Source organism: Poecile atricapillus, chromosome 2 (genome assembly GCF_030490865.1).
Source record: "Poecile atricapillus isolate bPoeAtr1 chromosome 2, bPoeAtr1.hap1, whole genome shotgun sequence".
NCBI classification, from domain to species: Eukaryota; Metazoa; Chordata; class Aves; order Passeriformes; family Paridae; genus Poecile; species Poecile atricapillus.
Window position 1 is genome coordinate 63,863,784 of NC_081250.1, and position 23,833 is coordinate 63,887,616.

Below are 23,833 nucleotides of genomic sequence, written 5' to 3' on the forward strand. Positions count from 1 at the left end.
TTAACCCAGCATAGCTAAACTGGAATCTGGAAGGGGGGCAGAATGGGCTGGATTTGGAAGTGAAGATGGCAACTCATTTTTCCCCATTCCTGCCACCCCCCGCCCCACCTTAAGTTATTGTTGTCCTTGTTTAGGTAGACAGGCTTCTTTCCCAAAGAAGCAGCAATGTGATAGCTAGTAGAAAACTCTCATGCTCTCCAAACAGTGGTGTTTCCCTTATATAGTCTCTTACATCTGTAGTTTGGTGCCTTTGGCTGCCCAGGTACATAACTAGGACTGCACTCCTGTGTAAGATTGTGCCCAGCTGGAGCCTGGCCAAGTGAAAAACCAGATAAAGGACCCCCTCTCATGGAAACATGGGAAGGGCCTTGTGAGCTTGCAGTCAAATGCCTCAGTGTGGAGCAGGGCACTGAGTGATGGAGAGGAGGAGCTACAGAGGCAAAGCTCAGTCCCCAAATGCAAGTCTCATTGAATCAATTGGGCCACCCATTGATTCCTGCACACTGTAACTGAAAACCCACAATCGTGGGCAGCTGCTACTCCAGAGAAAATGTCAGCCCTAAAACCATCCCAGGGCAGCAATAAATGGGGGCTTGCTGGGTGAGTACCCCTGGACACCTTCATCATGCTGCTTCCTGGGGTGTACCACCAACCCTGGTGCCATCCTGGCCACTTCAGCTAGCCCTGCTCAAGACGATGAATATTTTTGGTCCCTGCTCAGAGCAAACACTGTGGATTTAGCCCCTCACAGAGAGGAGGCAGAGCTGACAGCAGCCTGTTATCTCCAGAGTAGCTGACTAAAATTAATTAAATCAATATAGATCAATTAGCTTTACCATCTTCCTGAAGCCAGCTGTTGTGTGACCTGTCTGTGGCTTGGATATTCTCCATTTCTCTTGGGAAAATAATGCCTGGGAGTGAATTTCTCCTCCAGAGTGACCTGAACTGATGTGCTTAGGCGAGAGGAAGGGGATTATTTAAAGGAGGCCAGTGCTTAGCTGAAATCACTCTGGTAGGCTACATAAAGAACTCTGAATCATCCAGTCCTGAAGCAAAGTGAATTTCCTGCAGTGCTTCTGGCAGCAAACAGGTTGTTAAATGCTCCCAGGTGTTAACCCTCATTATTTTTGCCATCAGTGTGAACGTGCAGTGTTTGTGCAGTCCCAGGATTTCTCCATCACTTGTGCAGTCCAAGGCAGTCACACACACAGAAGAGAGCTGAGCACAGGGAGGAAGGGGCTGGTGGATCTCTCCAGGCTGGGGCTGGCTGTGTCACACCCTCCAGGCTGGTGAGTGTGGCTGCCATGAGACGCTTGACCCGTGAGGAGACAGCAGCTGGACCTCAGTGACCTCAAGAGTGTGGCATCTGTTTGTGGTGCAGATGGGCTTCCTGCCCTGCTTTTGGGTCACTGCCAGCTCCACTTGTGGGTTTGTTTTGCCACTGTTCCTCACAGGCAGAAAAACCACAGTTTCATAAAAATGGAAGGAAGGGAGATATGGGAGCAAGGGATAAAATCCACCCCTTCTGGTCGGTTCTCGGTAGAGATCTGCCCTGAAAAATGAACCAGCTGAACTCAACCAATCGAAATTGGGAAAATCTAAGTCCAGGCTGGGTTGCTTTTTCAGTGTTTGCTGGGGTGCTAGGGGGAAGGAGAACAAAGAGAGATCCTGGAGCTGCCATTGTCTGTCTCTCAAAGAAAAATACTGATCTAAGCATATTCAATGTAGTTTGTATTTTCCCTAATGTGCCTGTATTATATATACAAGGATATACACTATATTTTAAGAAATTCTGAGGAGAATTAAAAAAGCATTTACTTAACAAATCATGTTTGTTTCTCAAGTAAGTCTCTGATCTAAGACAAGGAACCATACATATTTAAACTTGGAAGTTGATTTTCTATGTATGATTAACACTGATTTCTAATGTATACAGTGTCACTTCTCCAGCTTGCTGCAATCTGCTTCATAACTCATAAGGGAAATTTCAGTGCTCTCTACTGAGCTGTGACAGAGACAAAGGAAATTTTAGAGGACAAATGAAGTATGGTCTCGAAAACCAGGGCTGTTAATTGGTACTCTGCTCTGTATTGATCTCACTCCTCTGCTTCTGAGTTTGACCGAGATTCTGTAACCCCACTCAGGGAGGCTGCAGTTAAAGAGGTTTTCTGCATTAAACCAGCAGTATTAAACCCTCAGAGGTTCTCATATCCACCTTCTGAAACACCAGAGATATCCATCCAACAGACTTGCTTTCATTCCATTCCCTGCCATAAGAACTCAGGAATTTGCCCATCCAGCTGATCTATTAAAAATTAGCCAGCATTCCCTGAAAAAAAACCCCCACCCATATGGCTTGCAAAGCATCACTTAGTCTTTTTGCACTGTTATGCTTCATTCTGCAGAATTACTGATGGTGTTGTAGCTTCAAGTTTCTCCACATTAATTGCAATGATATTTTTCAGTCTTTTCCTGCCAACCAAGCTGCTGGCTTTTTATCACACGTGTTCCAGAAAGAAGCAGAGGATTGCTGTCAGCTGGCTCCCGTCTGTTTTGCCATGGAGGGAGGGGTGAGGTGCACAACACGGGACTTCTGCAACTGAGAGAAAAGGTATGAGATACATGGCTTACATAAAAGTAAGGGGTATGTAGGAGCTTAAAACCCCACTAAACAAACCCAGGAGCCTATTTCTATACATATTGGACTTGAATGGAGTAGAAGTTGTTTCTATACCTGGATTCACTGCTGAGCTGAGACTGACTCTAGACTTCCACCTTCCTGTGCCTCAGTGTCCCCATGGATGAATCAGAAATAAAAATGCCAGACTCCTATATAAAGTGCTTTGGAACCTGCTGATAAAAAACATCATTTGTGCTGATGTGCCCTGTGGGCACATAAAAATTACTTCTGTGGAGAGAAAAGGCACTAATATATATGAACCAAGTAGGTGAAATTGCAGTCAGAGATAAGTAAAGATCAACAGAGCTCCCTCTGTCTCAGATGAAAAGGGGCATTACATGCAGCCTGTTGGAGCCCAGCCTGCACACCAGATGACTTATGGATACAGGGATGTGCAGAGGGGTCATTCAACAGGGACAGAGAAGCCTGTTGATATCTGCAGATAAAGGAAGATCCATGCTGAAGGGCTGTCACGTTTCTCCCTAGGAGGTTCTGGGTACAAAGATGCCCACATGCATGACAAAATGCCTCCATGGTGGCCCCCCAGCTTCTGGAAGGCCGTGGATGTATGTTGTAAAGATGGTTTTGTGTGCTGGGCACATGCAGGGCACCAGCAAATTTTGAACCTGTGGCGATGCTGTGCCCACACATGTGGAAGACTGTGTTTACTGGGCATCCAGTGGATGCCTGGTCTGCCAGACAACCAAGAAGATGATCCTGGATAAAAGTAAAAACCTAAAAATCAAATGCTGATTTGGCATAGTGCCCATGCAAAGGCAACAGGAGACACACAGTCACCTTATCTATGGCTCCTTTCTCCTGCACTTACTTTGCTGTTGGAACCTTCTGGGCTCACTTCTCCCCAAGGAAAGTTTTGTTATGTGTTTATGAGTCGCCCGCCTAAAAAAAACACACTATTTTGGGCTTCACAGTCAAGAGAAGAGCTGCATGGCTAAACCTCTGCTGGGGGTTTGGGGGACTTCTGAGCTTCATGAGCTGTTCCTCAGATGGGCAGGGCCATGGCTGCGTGGGCTCACAGCTGCCCCTAGACAGGTGACCCAGCTCTCACACAGCCCTTGGCACCACTGCATCTCCACTGGCACTCAACCTGCTCGTGAAGGGCATGAACCCTGGTCCCTCTCTGCCTCTCGGGAGCCTCTGTCATGGCAAAGAGCTGGGTTTTGATTTCAGGGGGAAGGGAGGAGAGCAACTACCAGGTGTGAAGTTATCTCTAGCTCCTTTGCATGAAAGTGCTGCAGGGAGCTCCTTGCAGATCAAAAGAAGAGTGATACAACAGGGAGGGGAGCTTACCAAAATACTCTGCAGTCCAGCTCACTGGCAGCAAACATTAACACTTGCCTCTTTCCTGGGGGAGTTGCAGGGAGTCCAGCTTTGTTTGGAAGGAAGATTTGACAGGACTAGTGTGGAAAGTTTCCAGGGAGCAATTAAAAAGGGGTAAGGGCAAGCAGACTCTTTTAGCATTCTTCCATTGCTATTTGGGTAACTGGAAGAGCTACTTGTGAAACTCTGAAGCAACCGTAAATTCCTGGAGAGAGATAAGATGCTCCAAACATTTTGTTCCTGACAAAAACTGTTCTAAGTTTTGCTCCCTGCAAACAAAAAGTGAGCAAATGCCAAACCAGTCATCCAAGTAACTGTACAGTTCAGTGCTTGTTTTATGCCATCTCTTTTGGGCACCTCTTCTGAACAGAGGATTTTTCTTCAAATCTTCTTCTTTCCCTGTCTAGCTTGACATTTCTTTAGAACATCTTCATATTTGCTTTGTAAGGCAACAAATTCTGCTTCTCTGTTCTATTTTGTCTCTCCCCTTCCCTTGTGTCTTCTGTGAAGAGCACAGAAATTTCTTCCACATATTAAGCAGATATTCCTGCACCAGTAATTTCTGTTTTGTCTCAGGCAATCCATCAGTCTTGTGTGATTAAAAGGTAATATCTGTATGTGGTTTGTATCTCTTTCTACTGAGAAGATTTTTCTATACCAATATATTTGGCAAGGCAAAGTTCTTCCAGCCATGAATATGAAAAGAAGGTAAAAAAATTATCCATTTGAACCAGACTTTCAGAAGTCAGTTGAAGGAGCACTAAATGGTTACAGGCAAGAAACTGGCAAGATCACTGTTTTGCCATGCAAGCTGAAATTTCATTAATTTGGCAGCTTTTTTACTAGAAATCAGAAGAGAGTTTTGAGAGTCATGAGAGGAAATCAGGGAATTTTTTGCTTTTAAAGCTCTTTAAAACTCAGCAGTAGTTCTCCCCCCCTGGAGGTTTATGAGCATGCAGCAACTTCTGTATTTAATAAAGAAAGCAAGCACAGCAGAAAGACTGAAAATCTTTTCCAGGGGCAGCGGGGCTCAATCTTCATGTGATAACAGACCAGAAAATGTGGTTTCTGGAAATACAGTCCTCAGCACCTTGGTTTGCATAGTCCAAATCCGCAACCATGTTTCTTGCTTTATCCAGTGCTGAGGTCTAACTTAGAAGCACTCCACAGTGTCAAGCACTGAACATAGCCTGACTGACACCTCTGGAAATCTCCTTGGCCTCCCTTGACAGGGATATCTCTGAAGGTTGCACCGCCTGGCCAAAATGAGTTCTAGGTCCCTCCAGTGGCAGGAAAGTAACCAATGCATATGAACGATGTGGAAAAGAAGGTTTCATGGTATGAGTAATCTACTTCCCCTGGTGGGAACTGGATGGTTTTAATAAATGTGTAACAAAAAAGCATTTTCTTTCCTGAAAATTATCGACATATGCCATCTCTGTGACAAGTCTAACTCAAAAGCAGTAAACTGGGAGTCAGTCAGCAGTGTTAAGGATGCCTTGGAAGCTTCTTGGTGTTAATGAAAGTTTCACTGGAAATTAAGGCTTTAAAACTGTGCTTTTCTACCAGATGTGGGAATGCAAAATTTATGCAGATGCAGCATGGCTCAGTGGAGAGGCTTTGGGCTGAAACTCAGAAGATCTGGTTTCTGTTTTGGGATGTGCTGATTGTGACATGGAAAAATACTTCACGCTAGATTTAGGAAAGTTTAATACTTTTGGCAGTCACAAATCCAGTTTTATCCTTCTGTGCTCCTGACCTTCCTGCACAGTTAGTTTTCCAATTGTTGAGTCTTCCAGGTCAAAGCTTTTTAAACTCCAGTCTGGAAGCTACTAATGGTCTGCAAGATATCAGAAGGTGATTTTTGGGAAACAAGCCACAGTTTAAAAAACAAAATTAAAATATTGCTAAAGGCATAATGAACAGTCAGAATGGGGAAAATACAAATACTGAACATTCCTAATTGTATTTGGCTGTAAAGAAAAGCTGCTGTGGTAGTGTCTGCACAGAACAGACTTTTGATTTGTTTCCTAAAAGATGTAAGTTGCTCTGGATTTGAGGAGCATCACTTTCAGTGCATGCCTTCATCACCACCATGCCCAAACTTGTGTTTCTCAACCTGTTCTGCATTTGGAGTCAAAGTCTATCTCACCTTCCCTGACAGCAAATCTGCAGGTGACAGTATGTTCCCTTTTATGCGTGAACTCTGTAGTGAAGGCATTAGTTCAAGTTGTAGAAGAATCAAATTCAAACCCCCCATCTGCCCTGAGGCAATGTGAAATCCCATCTCTGACCTTTTGGAAAGCTGTTCTTGCATTCAGACTGCCAGCAGCTCTGTCTCTCCCTCCCACTTCCCATGGCGTATTTCCACCCTTGCTAAGCCACTTGGCAGCTCACAAGAGAAGGCCCTTTCTTGTGAGGAGGTAGGCACACCTGAAGTCCAGTGTTTGCTCAAATTAAAACTGTGGCATTTCAGTAACATGCTTTCAAACAAGGCTATAAAGAAAGGCAGAGCACTGAAATGGGGAGCCAAGGCATGAAGTGAACTGGGACAACCACTTATGTAAGTGATAAACAAGCATTTTTCACTTGGAGCCTTTATTGCAAGTGAAGAAAGTGTATTTCAGTTTCTTCATTTTAGCTCAGTCAACAACTTGTTTATTAGAACTGAGAAATTAATTACAGCTTAAAAGATCTGTAAATTTCTTTTTCCTACCCACCAGTCTTTGAATCGACTGAGACATCAGGACTAAGACCTATTCATTCCAGGCTGTTTAAGCGCAAGTCAGCAGTTATTTCATGAGCATAAGTTTTCTTTGTATAACAATACAGTCAATTTTAAACACAAAACGTGTTTTGACATCTTCTTTCATATTAAAATAATTTGATACTGCTTTATTTGATAAGGGAAAGCAATGCTGCCTTTTGGTATGTTATTATAGCCTAATTTCTATCCAAACGCAATTCAGTGTAACTACTAAGAACAAAACTGAATTACCTAGTAAGTACAAAATTTGCCCTTTTCTCATATAATAAAAGGTAAACATTAAACATTTAAAAGTTAAAAGAATAAGCATTTGAATAAAAATGTAATTTGTTTCAGTATTTGAACATATACATACCACAGTTTGAGTTAGCAAAACAAGAAAGTCTGAAATACAGCAAAACTCTTCAGGTGCTGTAGAAGAAATCTCAGCGGTTACCAACTACTAAGCATCGACTGTTCTTTGGAAAAAATGATTTTAAAAAACTTAAACAGGAACAAAACCTGATAAAATTAGCCAAGGTCACTTGCTCTCTCCTTTAAGTGACAGTTAAAATAGATTGCTTAAATCCCACACATATGAATCACTCCACCCAAGCTCATTTTTCACAACAGGAGGCAGCGAGCTTTTGTGCCTCTGCGGTCGAAAGGGAGGAGGAAGGAGGCAAGGCTGCTAACCCCGTCACTGCTGGCTGCCGTTCCGCTTCACCTCCCCTCACTCCTGGCCCTCCCTCAAAATTAGCTTCCAGAAAATGCACTTGTCTCACCTTGCTCTCTGTTGCCTTTCCCAGGAGAAAGGCACTCATGTTTTCTGCTTGGCCTTTCACCTCCCCAAACACACATCTCTCTGCCCTTGTCCCATTTATGCTCCCCACACATCTCTGGTGATGGAGAGGTACCTCTGAAACGATCTGATAGGTCTGACCTCAAACGCTTGAAGGAACCTGGGATTTCCATGGAGTGGCAAGTCACAACAGGTCAGACTTCAAGGACATACAGGAAACTGGGACCTACTGCATCTGAAGGGAGAAGAGCAGAGGGATGGGGTTTGGCATCCTGGGAAGTTAGGAGATGAAAAGTCAAGCAGCCTTGATAAATTGGTTCACCCCAGGGAAAGAGGCTGTTTACTCTGCTGCTCCTTACCTGGGATTTATCCACTTCTTCCCTCCTTTCTGTCTGACTCTCAGAGTCACTCCGTCATTGCACATCCTGCCCACATTTTGTACTAAACATTTGCCCAGCCCAAATGCAGCATACCTCCCCTGAATGCCTGTGGGAGAGTTTCAAAATCCCACCAAACCACTCACTGCAATTATACCTCCTTCCAGGAACAGGACATGAGCTCTGGGGCATTCCCAAGGGCAGCCAAGTCCTTCTGCTGGTGTATTGCTGTGCATGCAGGTTACCAAATCCCCTGATGCCAGCTACTGCCTCTGAATTATTCCAAGACTGTTTGCCATTGCTTTTGGGTTGTGTTGTTTTGGTTTGGTTTTGTGTTGTTTTTGGTTTTTTGTTTGTTTTTTTAAAATAAACATGCTGAGTGTAGCGTGCTGGCAGCCATCAATATTCAGATCAAATACCACTGTGTGATGTGCTGCCTGGGGGATAAACAGGAGATGACATTGGGTGCTGCTAAAACTTGTTATCTACTGCTCAGCTCCACTGCAAGTCTGATGGCAGAGAACTGACTCAAGGCAGGTTTGCTTGCCTTGACTGAAAGGTTTAACTGCAGGATTCTAAAGCCTTGTGACCATGCATATTTTGTGAGTTTAACGCAGAGAAGAGCAGGATTTGCACCCACGTGAAACTGCTTTGAATCCAGGCTTAGGGTATTTTCTGTGAGAAAGGAGTTGATATTTCCTCCTCCTTAATTGTCATGAAAATGAGTCACAACTTAATTCTGGACCATTTTCTATGCCAGATGAACAGCACAGCAATTCTTTGTTCAGATATCTGAAATGATAAAAACAGTGCAAGGATGAGAACATGAGCTTTCAGAGCTTAAATCACAGAGATTCTCCTTCCCTCAGTTGGTATCTGAAATGTCTGCATTTTTTCAAGTGTGAAATTAATGAAAGAGAATGTGTCTCTGCTTTTGAGATGAGCATGAATTCATTGCAAGTGCTTCATGCATATTTTTGACTTGCCTTTGAGCCTTGCCCAATCACAAAATTCTCTACACTGGAAACTATTTCTCTGTGCAATCAAACCTGGTTAAGTCTAAAGGCTCTAACCTGGATTTGTAAAATGATTTGCAAATGTGATTAAAACCAGCCTAACTTCATGGTTAATTATAAATATGGTGCATCTGACAAACGTATTAACCTGAGCCCTGCCAGTGATTGCATTGCTGTATTCAGCATCCTCCTTTGTCTTTTGTTAGAGCAATAGGAGCATAGTCACACATTTGACAGTGTCCCACATAGGGTATATGTGGGACACAGCCTGATGTGTACTGCATGGGATTCGTGATTCCACACTGTCCTTACTAAAGCTGCCCTACTTTCCTTGTTGCTATGATTTTCTAATATTGGAAGTGCTGAGTGCTATCATGTAGCCTTATTAATATTAAAAAAAAATATTCTCCTATTACTGGGAGATCTTCATTCATCCACTTTTGGTCATTTGTCCTACACTGAAAGGTGGTGTGTCCTTAAGCATTAGAAGACATGTACACAGCTGGAACATTATCCTGTGCACTAGAGGTGAGACATGGCACAACTGGAAGTTCCCTGCCATAGCCTTCACTCAGATGAGAAATTATGAAGTCCTTTCATGAGGGTTTATTTAATAAACCACAGTTGCTGCACCAGTTTCTAAAATGCTAAGTATTCATTTTATTCCTAATGATTAATGCCTGAAGCCTGATGATGATATATATAGTTATCTGAGGTATTAAAATACTTTTGAAGAAACATTCTTCTCTTAAATAAAGTTCCTTTGAAAGACTTATTTTAATTTCAAGATGAAGATTAAGCCTTGCTTAAATAGTAACAGGGAATTCTGGTGTGGAAATTTTATCTGTTTATCTTGAGTTGGGTGTCAGTCTCCAGCACTTATGATTTCAAAGACCATCTCAAAAGTATAACCTCATTAAAATTGGTGCCTGCCTGCTTGCCTCAGTTTGCAGATCTCATGAGAGTCACTCTCTCCTATTCATTTTGATGGTGATGATTCAGCCCTGGATACCAGAGATCATTTTGCTGTGTTCATTTGGGCACATGAGGGCAGGACCTGCTCTGAACGATGGCAGACACAGGGCAAGGCAGAAGGAGGAAGAGGAAGCAATTAAGTCTGATTTCAAGAAGGAAGTCTCCAGCTTCAAAAAAGGCAAGAAATACCTTTGGCTCTTAAGAGAGAGAGAATGAAAAAAACATCTGATGGTTTCTTTGTTATCAGGAAACTGACGCTCTAAGTTTTTGATCCCCTGAAACACTTGACAGCGTATTCTCCTCACCCCATTGTGGATGGGGACCTGAGGGACCCCAGGAATGGACAGCCTTTCTTCCTCTGAGAAGAAACATTGCCACTTTCCTGAGAATGACAACACTCAACTTCTTCACTACAGACATTGCAAAGGTTCAATATTTGCCTGGATTGAAGAAAGAACCTCCAGAAATAACAAAAAATAATAGATTTACTACTACAGATAAAGGAGAAATAGCAAAGATCGAAGAGCCTAGAAACTGGACTGGACTGAATTTACCCTTTGTGTAATTAAACAAGACATGATTGACCATGATTGATTTAATGAAGCAAGGTCACAGAACAGGTAATGCACGTCAGACTTCAACACAAAAACGTTGGTACAGTTGGCAAATCTAAGGCCTGAGATATAACAGTTTTACAGTCTTAAAGAGCGTGATTTTAAGGGAGCAATAGTGGTGCAGAGGCACACCAATATCTGAAAATGTCTGAAAGCAAACTGGACTAACCTTGCTTGTGCTACAGTGCTAGCGTGAACCTAACTAATGACTTTTCTCTATTTTATTTTCTCAATGCATAAAAAAGAAAGACTCATTAACCTGCTTTTTTTTCAGATGAAAAATAATCACAGTACCAATCCACAGCTCTGATTCCTTGTGCTATAAATTCAAAATTGAAATGGAAAAGAAATGAGGAAGGCTGCCTAGAATCATAGGATCATACTTCAGGCTGGCAGGGAGCTCAGTAGATAATGCAGTAAATACCACTGCCTCAGTGCACTTCTCTTTCTAGCAGGGAAAGAGAAGGCTGGGATTTCATTGTGTCCAGGAAGCTAACAAATCCAGACCTTTGGACAGATTATAGGAAAAGTGCGAGTTTCACTATTGAATATCATTAAAAAATATATGTGTCAAGACCAGCGGCAGGACACAAGCCTTCATTAGATGAGAGCACTCTCCAGAGGCAATTAGCTGTGTTCATCTGTTTCCAAGAAAGAGATGCACCTGGGATTCAGTATCTTTCTAGTGTGCACAGGATATGGGCTTGTTTCAACAAGTGGACAGACATCCCTTGCTACTCTGCCTGAATAACTGAGCTTTTGTTAAACAGCAGCAAGTTTTCCATTGTGAAATGGAACTGATTTGCAGCATCCTGGAAGGCTGTACAAATCTGCAGCATTTTGCATATCTGACAATTAAAAATTATCCATGCAACAGATATATTTTCATTTAAAACCTGTTCCACAGCTCTCTCCATTAAGGTTTCTTTCAAGTCACATTGAAATCCCAACTACTTTCTGAGACAAGACATTTGAGGAGGGATGTGGCTGATTCCAGCATGGAGCAGTCTTGAGTCACACTCTTTGGCCACTTTTCTTAGAGCACAAGAGCTCTTTATCCTGGTGCGCAGGAAATAGAGCAAGGCAGGCTGGAAAATGGCATGGCTGAGCACAGATCTGCTCTAAACTGAAGTGTAAGAAAGAAATGCACAGGCAATGGAAGCAGTGACAGGTGACCTGGTGGAAGAGTACAGGGATATGGCTTGAATGTGTAGGGATGGGGTCAGGAAAGCCAAGGCAAAGCTGGAACAGGACTGGCAAGGGATGTGAAGAATAACAAGAAGGGATTCAATAAGTAATTAGGTCAGAAAATAAAGGCCGAGAGGAGTGTACCCCTCTTAGAAGCAAGAGGGGTGAACTGAAGAGACTGATATGGAGAAAGCTGGGGTACTCAATTAATTCTTTACCTCAGCTTTCACTGGCAGTCAGGCTTCCTGCTTCTCTCAAGACCCTGATCCTCTGGGTGAGTGCAGGGGGGAGTGGAGTCCCTTCCACTATAAGGAAAGAGCAGATTCAGGATCACTTGATGAAGCTGAATAATCCCAAGTCTATGGGATTGGATGAAATGCATCCCAGGGTCCTAAGGGAACTGACTGCTATCACTCTCCATCACATCTGAAAGGTCAAAACAGTCAGATGAAGTTCCTGGTAACTGGATAAAGGGAAACATTGCTCCAATTTTTAAAAAGGTGAGAAAGGAGGATCTAGTAAACAATAGAGTGGTGACCCTCACTCCTGTGCATTGGAAAATCAATGAGCAAATTCTAGAAGAGTTTCTAATTCTAAGGCATGTGGTGCAAGTCCAGAGGAGGCCATAAAGATGATGAGAGGGTTGGAGCATCTCTCCTGTAAAGACAGACTGAGAGAGCTGACATTGTTCAGCCTGGAGAAGAGAAGGCTTCAGTGAGACCTCTTTGCAGCCTTCTGTTGCAGTAAGGGGGCTTATAAAAAGGAGGGAGAGGGACTTTTTGCATGGGCAGATAGTGACAGCAAAAGGAGCAATGGTTTTAAATTTAAAGAGGGCAGGTTTAGATTATCAGGAAGAAATTCTTCATTTCTGGCACTGGAATAGGTTGTCCAGCAAAGCTGTGGCTGTCCCATCCCTGGAAGTGTTTGAAGCTGGGTTGGATGGGGCTTTGAGCAACCTGGTCTAATGGAAGGTATTTCTGCCCATGGCAGGGGGATTGGAACTGGATGCTCTTTAAGGTCCTTTCCAAACCAAACCATTTTATGGTTCCAGGACTTCATGATAAAAGGGGACTTTCTAAGAAATGGAACCCTTTCAAATCCCACCCTACATGGCCAGGCTTAGACATCTAGAAATCACAACACATGCTCGCTTTCATCCACTCCTGCATGAGTTATAAAGTGATGATTCTCTGCTATTTTCATCCCAAAGTAACATCTCAGATGCCCTGCAAGCAATGTGCAGTGTAATATTGCTAAAATAATAACCATTTCAGCTGCATACTACAGCTATTTGCACAGCACTTAACAAGTGTGATATGACACAAACTACTGCTTAGGCTCAAAACTGTTTTTCAGAATTAAGAATTTCTATGTAACTCATTCCCACTGTTGGTATTTTTTCCACAGTCAAATAGTAATATGGCAATCCTCTTCTCTGTGGATCTACTTACATAGTTCAACAAGCATGGATTTGCTAAGGCGGCTTAGGAAGCTTTAGTTACTGCTGCCCAGTCCACAGAATCTGCCCGGGGTCTCTGTAGGCCTGGAAGAAGTCCAGGCAGGGCAGTAAACAAACCAGGCACATAAAGTTAAATATCCTGTGTGCAGGAATCATGCCTCTTCTACAGGCCCAGTACCTGGTGCTGTGCTCTAGGTCTGTCTCAGGAGTGGCTGGTTTTCTAAAGGCATGCACGGATTTCATAAGCAGGTACGCCACATGTAACACATCTGATGACGCAGTGCTTGCACTTTTGCTGGCTCCTGCTTATGCCCATGTTTCTGTCAGGAGGAAATGACTGATGTGAGATTTAAGCACGTATTACACCATCATGGGTCCTGGCTGCACCCATGTAGCTGTGTGTCTATTCCCTGCTTTCATCAGGTGATCCCATGTACATGTCTGCTAACAGGTTCTCCATCTGTCTCCTCATGCTATTGAACTGTGATTGATAAGAACTTAGGAAAGCCAGCCAGACCAGAACTGTAAGTGTTCTGGTAAGCAGGTGAGTGTCCCATTTTGGGAGCCTGGTTGTCCCCAAGCACCCAAAAAGACCCAACAGAGAACAAAGAACATTGCACTCATTTTCTCTGAGCCTTAGGTTTCTCCAGATGTAAAGTGAGAATACACACACTTGTCTTCACAGGGTGTCACAGATAATCAGAGAGTGGAAATTGTTCAGGTCTTCCTCTGTGCCTTAGTGAGCAGAGCAGCAATGCATTTACAACTATCTTGTTAGTGATGTGGTTTCTTGAAGCTTTGGTAGTTTTCTCACAGCCCAACCACACTTGGCATACATGTCTTCTAAAGAAAGGCTCTGGAAAGTTGGAAGGAATAAATGTAAAAATCATACTGAACAGACTAAGAGACCCCCAAGCATGGTCACAATTCCTACTGATCAGAATAGAAGAGGGCTGAATGTATTATGAACCCTTTGCTAGCAACGTTGTCTACTCTAGTTTTCTCTGTTACATGTTGGACCATTTTAATACTATGAATGTTAAAGCAATTTTTGCCTTCAGAACTCAAGGCAAGAACTTCTGTGGATTGTCTCAGTGGAAATGCATTCAAAGAGACACTAAAACCAACTTGCTCTTCACAAGAACAAATTTCTGTCAGTTTGGGAAACTGCCAGTTGTGTGGCATTAGATGTAAAAAAGGACTTGAGCAACTCATCTCAGACATCCTTTCTCGTGCTGCACATTAAAGCTGTGGATGAGTCAGTACAGCTGAGTAGGAGAACCAGACAGGTTTGAATCACCACTTTTCCCCCATCTCTGAAGCAATATTATTTCCATGCAAATAATTTCAACCTCAAAGTTATAAAAGAAGCCCAGTAGTGGTGATCACTAACCTCATACCCCAGAAGGAATTGACTGGTTAATGAAAATTCACAGCTGTTTCATGTTTAAAGACATCTGATCTATGTAAAAGGAAATGAGCTAATTAATCTTAAATTCCTGGAAATTGAGAAGTATCTGGAGAGACAGCAAGCTCCATTACAGGGTTTCTCTGAAGTTATATCTTATTCAGCTCTTTCCCTTCTTCTTCAGATGGATGTAGGAGAGGTTTGAGAAACACAGCTGAGGAGTCTGACTGCATAAATGTTTAAAAATCTGAAAAAGAACAAATCTTTAAGTACAGAGAAGTAAAAAAGAAGCAGTGTGGATTCCTGGTACTCCATCAGGTGGATCTTGTCTTTGCACTGAGTTGAGCACGCTCTAGAATTGAAAGCTCTGCAATACGTGGGAAGATGCCTTCACACATTTGGAAAGTAAATTGAGGATGTTTCTTGGCTAAGTGCTATCTGTATGTGGGAGACCACCAACTTTCTGCATTCTACTTATGCTAATAGATAATGCTTATTTCCATGTCATGTATTCTTGATTGATTTTTTCATCTTTTATTTATCCTCCTAGATCTAGTACTTTCAACCTAATAGCTACCTTAATAATAATAAAACTAAATGCAAAAGCCAAATAAAACATTTTTTAGGTAGTTAACTAAGATAATTGCAAATTTTTGCAAACAACCGTATGAGAATTCTGTAGAACTTCTATTGAGTTGGGATTTCTCACAAAGAGTTGGTAATATACCTCTTATGTCCATTGTAGAGTATAATGACCCAGAGCCACAAAACTCAGCTGAAATAAGTAAAGGAACAGAATTGTGACTGCCACATTTTACTAGTTTCCTGCAGGATTCATTACAGAGTGAATGAAACAGAAAAAGGATGTATGAGACTCTTATGGTTTTGTTTGTTTTTCTGTGTGCAACCTTACTCTAATAACTTACTTCTGTTTTCAGAAGAAAAATCAAGAACAAACAAAATCACTGTCTCTGTGTGAGAAATCTCTGGGTCTGTGTCTTCATTGAAGGAAGCTTTAGCAACTTTAAGAATAAAATTCTGGCTCTCTTGACAAGACTGACACGTTTACAAGTGTAAAGGTATAATATTCAGAGTACAAGAGACTTTGTAGTTCAATACACTGAACTTGGGGAACCTTGGTCCTGGTTAGACTGGACCTTATATGTGAGGCACTTTGTTGTTGTCTAAATCTCTTTTGTTTTACACAAAAAAAATCATGCCCAGATTTCTGATTTCAAGTCAGAAGTAACTGGCAGCATTAGTGATGTGGATTTGAGCAAAGACTCTGCTTTCACTCACGTTTGCAGTTGCCTACAGCATAGTGAGGGCATGGTCTGCACTCCTGAAAGGCCAATTGTCCTTCACTGGCTTCCCTCAGTCCTTCTGGGTACTCATGAGGACAGGCAGGCTTGGCAATAGGTGGTCCTATTTCACACAATTAATTGAGAAAGATTTGACCCTGCTCCAATACAAATGGTCTGAAGTACGTCCCCAAATGTCCCTGCAAACAAATGAGGGGAAGACAGTGCTGCTACAGATGTGATCATTCAGGTTGCTCAGAGGGTGACTTGGCTTGCTGGAGGGATGAGGGCTAGGTGCCATCTGCATCTGCGGAGTTTAACTCCACAAAGTTATGTTAACCTAAATGGAGAAAAGAATTTAAAAGTAAAACAAGGAAACATTCCTTTTAGGAAAACTAAACATAGCAGAATGTAACAATTTCATTGCCTAGTCCTCAATTCCCAGTTTGAACACATTACTGCATATTTCCCAAAACAGGGATCTTACACATAAGTTCATAAAGTGGCTTTTGCCTACTAAAATAGTAAAAGCAATATATTGACTATATAGGCACATAGTGTCTACTTTTCTTCAACCTTCACATAATTAGTCTGTTCCTGTAACCTGCCTACTCTTCTGGGGTTTTTTATTATTCACAGACAAGAAAATAAGACAAGACAGATATGCCAAATTCTCATCCTGGGAACAACCCTTATCAGCAGGTTTGAATGTCTGATGGAAAGCCCAAAAGCAATCTTCATGTTGTAAAGAAAGGTAATATCCCTGTGGTTCTCTGACAAATAGATCTGGATTGTATTTGTATTGTCAGAAGCCAAAGAGTATCCATCTCCTTCATTTCAGTGCTAATAGTGCATGGAAAGCAAAACATGTTTAACTTGCATCAAGCCTTTCAGTGTCTGCTTTTTGTAATAAAGAAGTGCTTGCTGTGAGATGGTGGTAGGAAAAAAAAACCAACCACCTCCTTACAGAGTATGAGAGAAGAGTGCTGGCTTCCAAGTCTAGTTTTTTTGAACACTGGTGGATTATATTTCCAACATGGTCCCTGGCACTTTTCCAGGCGTCTCATATAGGAAAGATTTTTAATTTCTTTCATCTTTTTTTACACTTTCCTTTTACCTTTACTTTCTTCTTCCTTCCTTCCTTCCTTCCTTCCTTCCTTCCTTCCTTCCTTCCTTCCTTCCTTCCTTCCTTCCTTCCTTCCTTCCTTCCTTCCTTCCTTCCTTCCTTCCTTCCTTCCTTCCTTCCTTCCTTCCTTCCTTCCTTCCTTCCTTCCTTCCTTCCTTCCTTCCTTCCTTCCTCCCTTCCTCCCTTCCTCCCTTCCTCCCTTCCTCCCTTCCTCCCTTCCTCCCTTCCTCCCTTCCTTCCCTTCCTTCCCTTCCTTCCCTTCCTTCCCTTCCTTCCTTCCCTTCCTTCCCTTCCTTCCCTTCCTTCCCTTCCTTCCCTTCCTTCCCCTTCTCGTCCTTTCTCCTAGGAACTGGTAAAAAAGACAAAATGTGTGAAAATGCCTTTATCCTTATCCTCTAATTGGAAGCAGGATGTTTTGTAGTTTTTCTTACAAAGATTCAGATAGGCAGTGAGGTAGCTGTGTGGCACCCACACCAGCTGCTCTGCATGCAGAGCAGGGCGGGGATTCACCTCTGTGGGAACGAGGTGTGCACAGACCTGTGTGAGGCCAATGGGCACCACAGTCCTCACCTATCCCAGGCTCACCTGGTGGTCTCCAGGTTGGCAGGAGAGTGGCTCTGGAGGCCCAGCATGCGGCAAAGGTGGGATGAGCAGGAGCTGGCACAGGGCATTGCAGTGGTGCTGGAAGGTTTCCTCTTCTGTAAAGGACATTAGGAAGAAATTCTGCACTATGAGAGTGGTGAGGCACTGGAACAGGTTGCCCAGAGAAGTTGTAGCTGTCCCCTTTCTGTGTTCAAGGCCAGGTTGGATGGGGCTTTGAGCAACCTAATGCAGTGGAAGGTATCCCTGTCCATGGCAGGGGGGCTGGAACTAGAAGCTCTTTAAAGTCCTTTCCGACCAAAGTCATTCTATGATTTTATGATTCTATGATTCAATGTGTTGCAAGCTCCGTACCTGCTTATGAAATCCCTGTGTGCCTTCAGCACACCTGGCAATCCTGAGACAGACTTAGACCACAGCACCAAGTATTGGGTCTGCAAAGCAGGCATGATTCCTGCCCACAAGATATTTAACTCTATGTGCCTGGTCTGTTTACTGCCCTGCCTGGCTTCTTCCAGGCCTCCAGAGACCCTGGACAAATGCTGTGGACTGAGCAACAGTAGCTAAAGCTTCCTAAGCCGCCTTAGCAAATCTGTGGTTTTTGAACTATGTAAGTAGACCCATGGAGAAGGGGATTGTCATATTGATGCTTTGCTGGGAAAAAAAGGGAAAACGATATCCTAGTAAAGCTGAACAGTCTTAATATTTCTAAGTGGAGTGAATGAACAACAGTCCAGTGTGGGATGGGTGGTGGAGATACTGGCCAGGCATCCCGGGTGAGTGGATGTGGTGGGAAGCACAGGTGGTGGAGCTGGAATCCGACCCCGTGAACAGCACTTTTCGGGGTTCAGGGCAGCTCCCCCCGTGCTCTAGGACATCTCCTTTCTGGAGGGCCGTCCCAGGAGGAGACGGACCGCAGGGCGATGGACACGACCAGCTCATGCCTGTCTGCCGCTGTGGCTCTCCCAGCTTTCCTGCGCCTTCACTGGGGCGTGACTCCGACGACTCCCCATCACCACGACCCCTCAGAGATCCTCCAGCGGGGGAAGAGGTGGGCGAAGTAGGGAAGTCTCCGGAGATGCCTCGATACCGACGGCAAACCCCAGCGGTGCCGGGGAGCGCACCTGTGGGCGACGCCTACACCGTGGCCCCGCCGCTCCCGGGGCGCGCCCGGCGGCGCCGGTGCCGGCGGCGGGGCGGTGCCGGGGCTCGCGGCCGCCAATGGTGCGGCGGGGGCGGTGCGGGCGGTGCAGGAACACCCGGGAGGTGACAGCGACGCGCCGCCTTCCCGGCGGCGAGCGGGCGCCGGCGAACATGGCAGAGGAGCGGCGCTGAGCCCGCGCCGCCGCCCGGGGAAGGGCGGTCGCCCCTGCGCGCCCCGCGTCCGCCGAAGGGAGCGCGGCGCCAGGGCCTCCGCGGGGCTGTGTGTGATGGTGGGGGCATGGCGGGGCAGCCGGCGGCCGCGGCGCTGCTGAGGCGGGGGGCGGCTGGTCCCGGCCCCGGCGGCGGCGGCAGCAGCAGCAGCAGCAGCGGTATCGAGCGGGGGCTGCCTCCCTCTCCCCGCTGAGAGGAGGAGGGAGCGCCTCGCCTCGCCTCGCCGTGCCACCCGCCTCGCCGCCGCCATGCTGCCCGGGGTGGGGGTGTTCGGCACCGGGCTGACGGCGCGGGTGATCGTGCCGCTGCTGAAGGCGGAGGGCTTCGCCGTGAAGGCGCTGTGGGGCCGCACGCCCGAGGAGGCGGAGGAGCTGGCCAAGGAGATGAGCGTCCCCTTCTACACCAGCCGCATCGACGAGGTGCTGCTGCACCAGGACGTCGACCTGGTCTGCGTCAACCTGCCGCCGCCGCTCACCCGGCAGGTCGCCGTCAAGACCCTGGGTGAGTGCGGGCGGCCGCGGGGGCGACCCCGCCTCGGATCGGGATTCGCGCTCTCCTCGGGCTGAATGGAATTGAACCTCCCCCCTCAGCGCGGAGTTTTCCCTTCGCTTCGCTTTTCTTCAGCCCTCTTCCCCATTCCCATGTCCCCGGAGAGGGGCTGGCCGAGCCGCGGGTGCAGGCCGAGGACCGGCGGGGCGCGGGGGATGGCGCTGCGGCAGCTCGGTGTGTGACATCCCGTATCCCCGGTCCCCGCCGGCGTGCTCCCTCGGCACCGGGGACCCGCCCCTCCGCGATGCTCGGGCAAGCCTGGGCAGGGCCGGGCCTGACACCCGGGGGTGCGGGAGGAGGGGGCAGGTGTCATCCGTGTCGTGGTAAAAAGGAGAAAGTCGCGGTAAAAGGGAGGAAAAAATCGTCTCGCCCGCCGGTTCGCATCGGCGCCTGGCAGGGGAGCGGGGACCCGAGCATCGCGCCCTCCCCGGGGCAGCCGCGCTGCTCGGGGGGTGCGGGTGTCCTTGCTGTCCCCGGGACCCCAGCTGCGAACCAGGGAGGGAGGCAGGAAGCGGTGACAGCAGAGGAAACGCTGTTGCAGCCAAGGCTTAGCCAAGCTCACGTACAAAGGGAAGGAGGGACTGAAAAAGTAGGCATGCACTGTGGTGAGCTGTTCTGGTTCCAGGCGTGCAAAAGCGGGCCGCATCTCGCTTTCTCCTGTGTGAGCGCAAGTCTGGGCTTTACTCTTCCAGCTTCAGGATCTCTGATCCTCGGACGCCGGCTTTCCGATGGATTTTAGTGGAAGCACCTTCCGCAGTAAAGAAGTCTTAATTTGTCCCCTCAAATGTAGGTGACAAAAGGTGAAAATGAGAGGAAAAAGCTGTAAGGTGTTGGCGCTGAGAGCGTGGAGGTTTATGAGCCGGGGTGGCTGGTTCGGCTCTGGGGCTGCGGCTAAGGAGGCTGATTGCTATCGCTCTCAGCCTCATAAATGTGTGTGGTGTGTCGTAGTGTTAAATTGCTACTAGCATGCTCATTAGAATTAGTCACCATTCAAATGCTGCTAATATCGCAGCCAGCTAGTGTTTTCAACATTTAAAATTATGCAATTAAGGAAATTAAGTCAGTACCTAAAGAAAAAAATCTTGCCTCAAGTACGGTGTAGGCATTTGTCTGGAATCTTTGCTGAGTGTTACTTTCTGTACTCAGAAATGCTTGTTCTTTGAGTCAGAACATTTGCTTTTCTTTTATAATACACTTACTTGACTTTTTTCTGAAGATGCTACTCTTGCACCAGAAACCTGACTTGCTTGCCAGAATGATATGTGAATGAATTCATAATGTAGAAGTACATATCCCACAAAACACATCTAAAGGGCAGTGTAAAGTAACAAGGTTCCACGGTTGACACATATTAATTTGGTGACAACTGTGTCAGTTTTTCTGTGACACTGTCTTGCAGGTGTTGCTCATGGAAGTCTCCCAGCTTGCCTTGTGATCTTAGAGGTAGAGTCCCATGAGGCTTCAGGCAGACACAAGGCATCTGTTAGAAGAACAAAATTTCTGAAATAATAAAGAAACACAATTGATGTACTTTTTCTCAGAGGGACAGACACATGTCTAGCATAATAAAGTAATAATGTTTTATCGTTCTCTGAATATTTGCAGATTAAAGAAGAAAAAAAGGTCTGTTCTCAGACATGAGCTGAATTCATGAATGGTTCTATGAGTTGATGTAGCTGAGATGTTAATGGCAAGTTGCTGATGCAATCTGCTAACAACAGACCAGAGCAGGAAAAAAAGTGTTTTCTCCCTGTTTGTTTGAGCAGCACCATTATTGGTTCCCTGTCGCCTCTAGATAAAGGGTTTCCTCCCTTTCTCCAGCAGTCGTTGTTTGTATGTTGTAAGGGTAACAAAGTTTGTTAAAAATGCATGGAATGGTCACTTGACAGGAGCTAAACAGGTTACAAGACGATAACGTGCAACATCTGATAATTTTTTATAGCGTTTTGCTTAAAAAAAATTTACAGAAATATATCTTGGACTATAAATAACTCCTCTCACAGTTATCTCAGAGGTAAATTTTATTGATTTTTTTTATTTTTATTTTAATACAGACATTGGGTCTGTGACAATGCAAGTTCTTGCATGTTCTTTTAGGTACAAACAGGGAGCTAGAGCAGCAGTTCCCAAACTGCTGAGAGGAATATCTCTGCTGGCAGCTCTGTCTCCTGGTCCTGCTGTGCCCTTCATGGCTTGGGAACTGCTGTGCCCTGGAGTGATTATTTTGCTTTAATCAATGAATTTTCTGGTTTGTGGGAGAAACTGTAATTCAAGTGGGAGGTTCATAAGTCTGGTAAACAGGGGCAATGTTGTATAGACTGAGGAAAGCAAAGGATGAAAAAACGTTCCTTACTCTTGAAATTTCACATAAAAAATACTATGTAGCAGCTAATGATAGGACATAGATGGGGATATCAGAGGTTCTACCAGATGGAGATTTGGGAGGTGTAAACATGATGTCCTGCATTGAAGTAAAGGAGGTTGAGAAATCATGAGTTGCTTGTTAATAGCATGCATGTCTGGCTTCTCTATTACAGAATGCATATCTGGCCTGGGAAGAGACAGGGACCAACTTTTCTTTGGTACCCGTGTTTTATTTTAAATGGTCTTGTTTCCCAAAGCTGTGTTCTTATTTGGTGAAGTTTCATTATTAAAAAGTAAAAGCCAAGGAAGCAGTTGGTGGTGTTTCCATCAACCATCTAGAGCTGAGTTTACACTGTGAATTTGCAGCACATTAAGTCCCCTCTGTCTGTTTCTGATGCAGACTCCAGAGGTGAAGGTGGGGTGAAACAGGTGTCCCCACAGCTGTGTTTAACTCTGGCCACTTGGCAGGAAGGACTCGGTTGTTTTGTTTTCACAGATGCACCTGACATGTAGATGTGTTGCTACTTGAAATGTGTTTTTGTCACACTGGCCCATGAACTGCTGTTGAAACAGAAACGTATGAATACATGCCCTGGCTGAGGAAGTGCCCAAATTGTGGCTTCCTGGCAGCTGTCGAGGGGAGAAAATGAGAGAAATAAAGCTTCAAACTTGCCCTGTTAGAGCTTTTCACCTCTGCTGCCCCTCTCTATTACAACCAAGGTTCCTGAGCTGCATCTGACTCTATGGTAGTTTTCTTAGGAGTTGGATCAGTGTTGGACAAGTCTTTGGAACAAACTGAGAAATCAAGAGAGAATGGGAAACCAGGCTGGTTTGAACAGTGAACAAAAGCACAAATAAAGCCTGTGGTATTTTATGTGAAATACACTGATGGCCTCTGTCACTTCTGGATAAAAGGAATCAAATTCTTTGTTTGCTTCTACAAATGGGCCTGATTGACCTTTTGCCTTTCTTGTCCCTGGTCTGTCCTGTTCACTTAGGAGCTCTTTTTATTATTGCTGTGTATTCGCTCCCTGGAGCATAATACAAAGCTGATGTCCTGACTGACTTGCTGCTTGGTGGTCAAAAAAAGATCAATGAGTGAATATTACTTACCTTACCTTACCAGGAGAACAATCCTGCTGTTGAATAGGGTGGTTTTCCTTCTCACTGAACTGAAACTTTCAGTGTGTTTGCTAGAAGTTGTCCTCTTTTCCCCTCCCTGCATGCTTCAGCAGTACAGTTGTATCCCAAGCCTGATCAGGCAGGGGAGATGTGTTTAGATACAGGGAATGAAATATGTCACCTCTTGAGTGCCTATTTGAGCCCAGCATCAGTAGAGCTGCTAGTACAGACAGTTTCATCTTGTATCACCTGGTTCAAAACTGTCAGCACATGACTTTTCACAGTGTAATCCCTCCTCAGTCAATTAGATATGACATTCTTCAGGTCCTGACTGAAACACTTGGTTGGTGAGACCGAGTAGCTGCCACATCAGGTGAAGTGATTTACTGTGTGTGGTTCTGAGAAGACCTTGGTGACATTTCATCTTGAAGGCACAGATGTTTCTACGTGCCTGGTCCTGTTGGTGTTTGTGTCAAGTCAGCTTGGATAAAGAAAACTTACTCCTGAGTTCCACATAAATGTTTCTGGGGACCAAATGTTTTGCTTTCAAGAAGACTCAAGTACCAGATGTTTAGCGTATCTCAGGAGATGTTATCCTTGATTCTATTTACAGTTGTTTTGCTTATTCTTTCGTCCCAAGTTAAGAACAGGACCACTGAGCTGTGTGTTGAATATTTACTGCACGTATTTGCAGCCACGTCTACACAGTATTAGTTTTTAAAATGTTTATGTTGTAGTAGCACATGGTAGGAGTCCCTTCTGCCTGGGGACTACACAGAATGACTTTCCCA

At 44.9% G+C, this 23,833-nt stretch overlaps 1 protein-coding gene across 2 annotated transcripts in view; it reads left to right on the plus strand.

Annotated features, from left to right (window-relative positions):
* Nucleotides 1-2,594: 2,594 nt before the first annotated feature.
* Nucleotides 2,595-23,833, plus strand: part of GFOD1 (Gfo/Idh/MocA-like oxidoreductase domain containing 1) — an 87,381-nt gene continuing 66,142 nt past the window's right edge. The window contains exon 1 of one of the 2 annotated variants that reach the window (XM_058831739.1): nt 2,595-2,611. Coding sequence is in view for 1 of the 2 variants with exons in the window: in XM_058831738.1 (XP_058687721.1) it covers nt 19,256-19,508 (253 nt within the window). In the remaining variant the exon portion in view is untranslated. Of the gene's footprint in view, nt 2,612-18,909; nt 19,509-23,833 lie in introns of those variants that run through there. The other variant, XM_058831738.1, reaches the window with a different exon arrangement.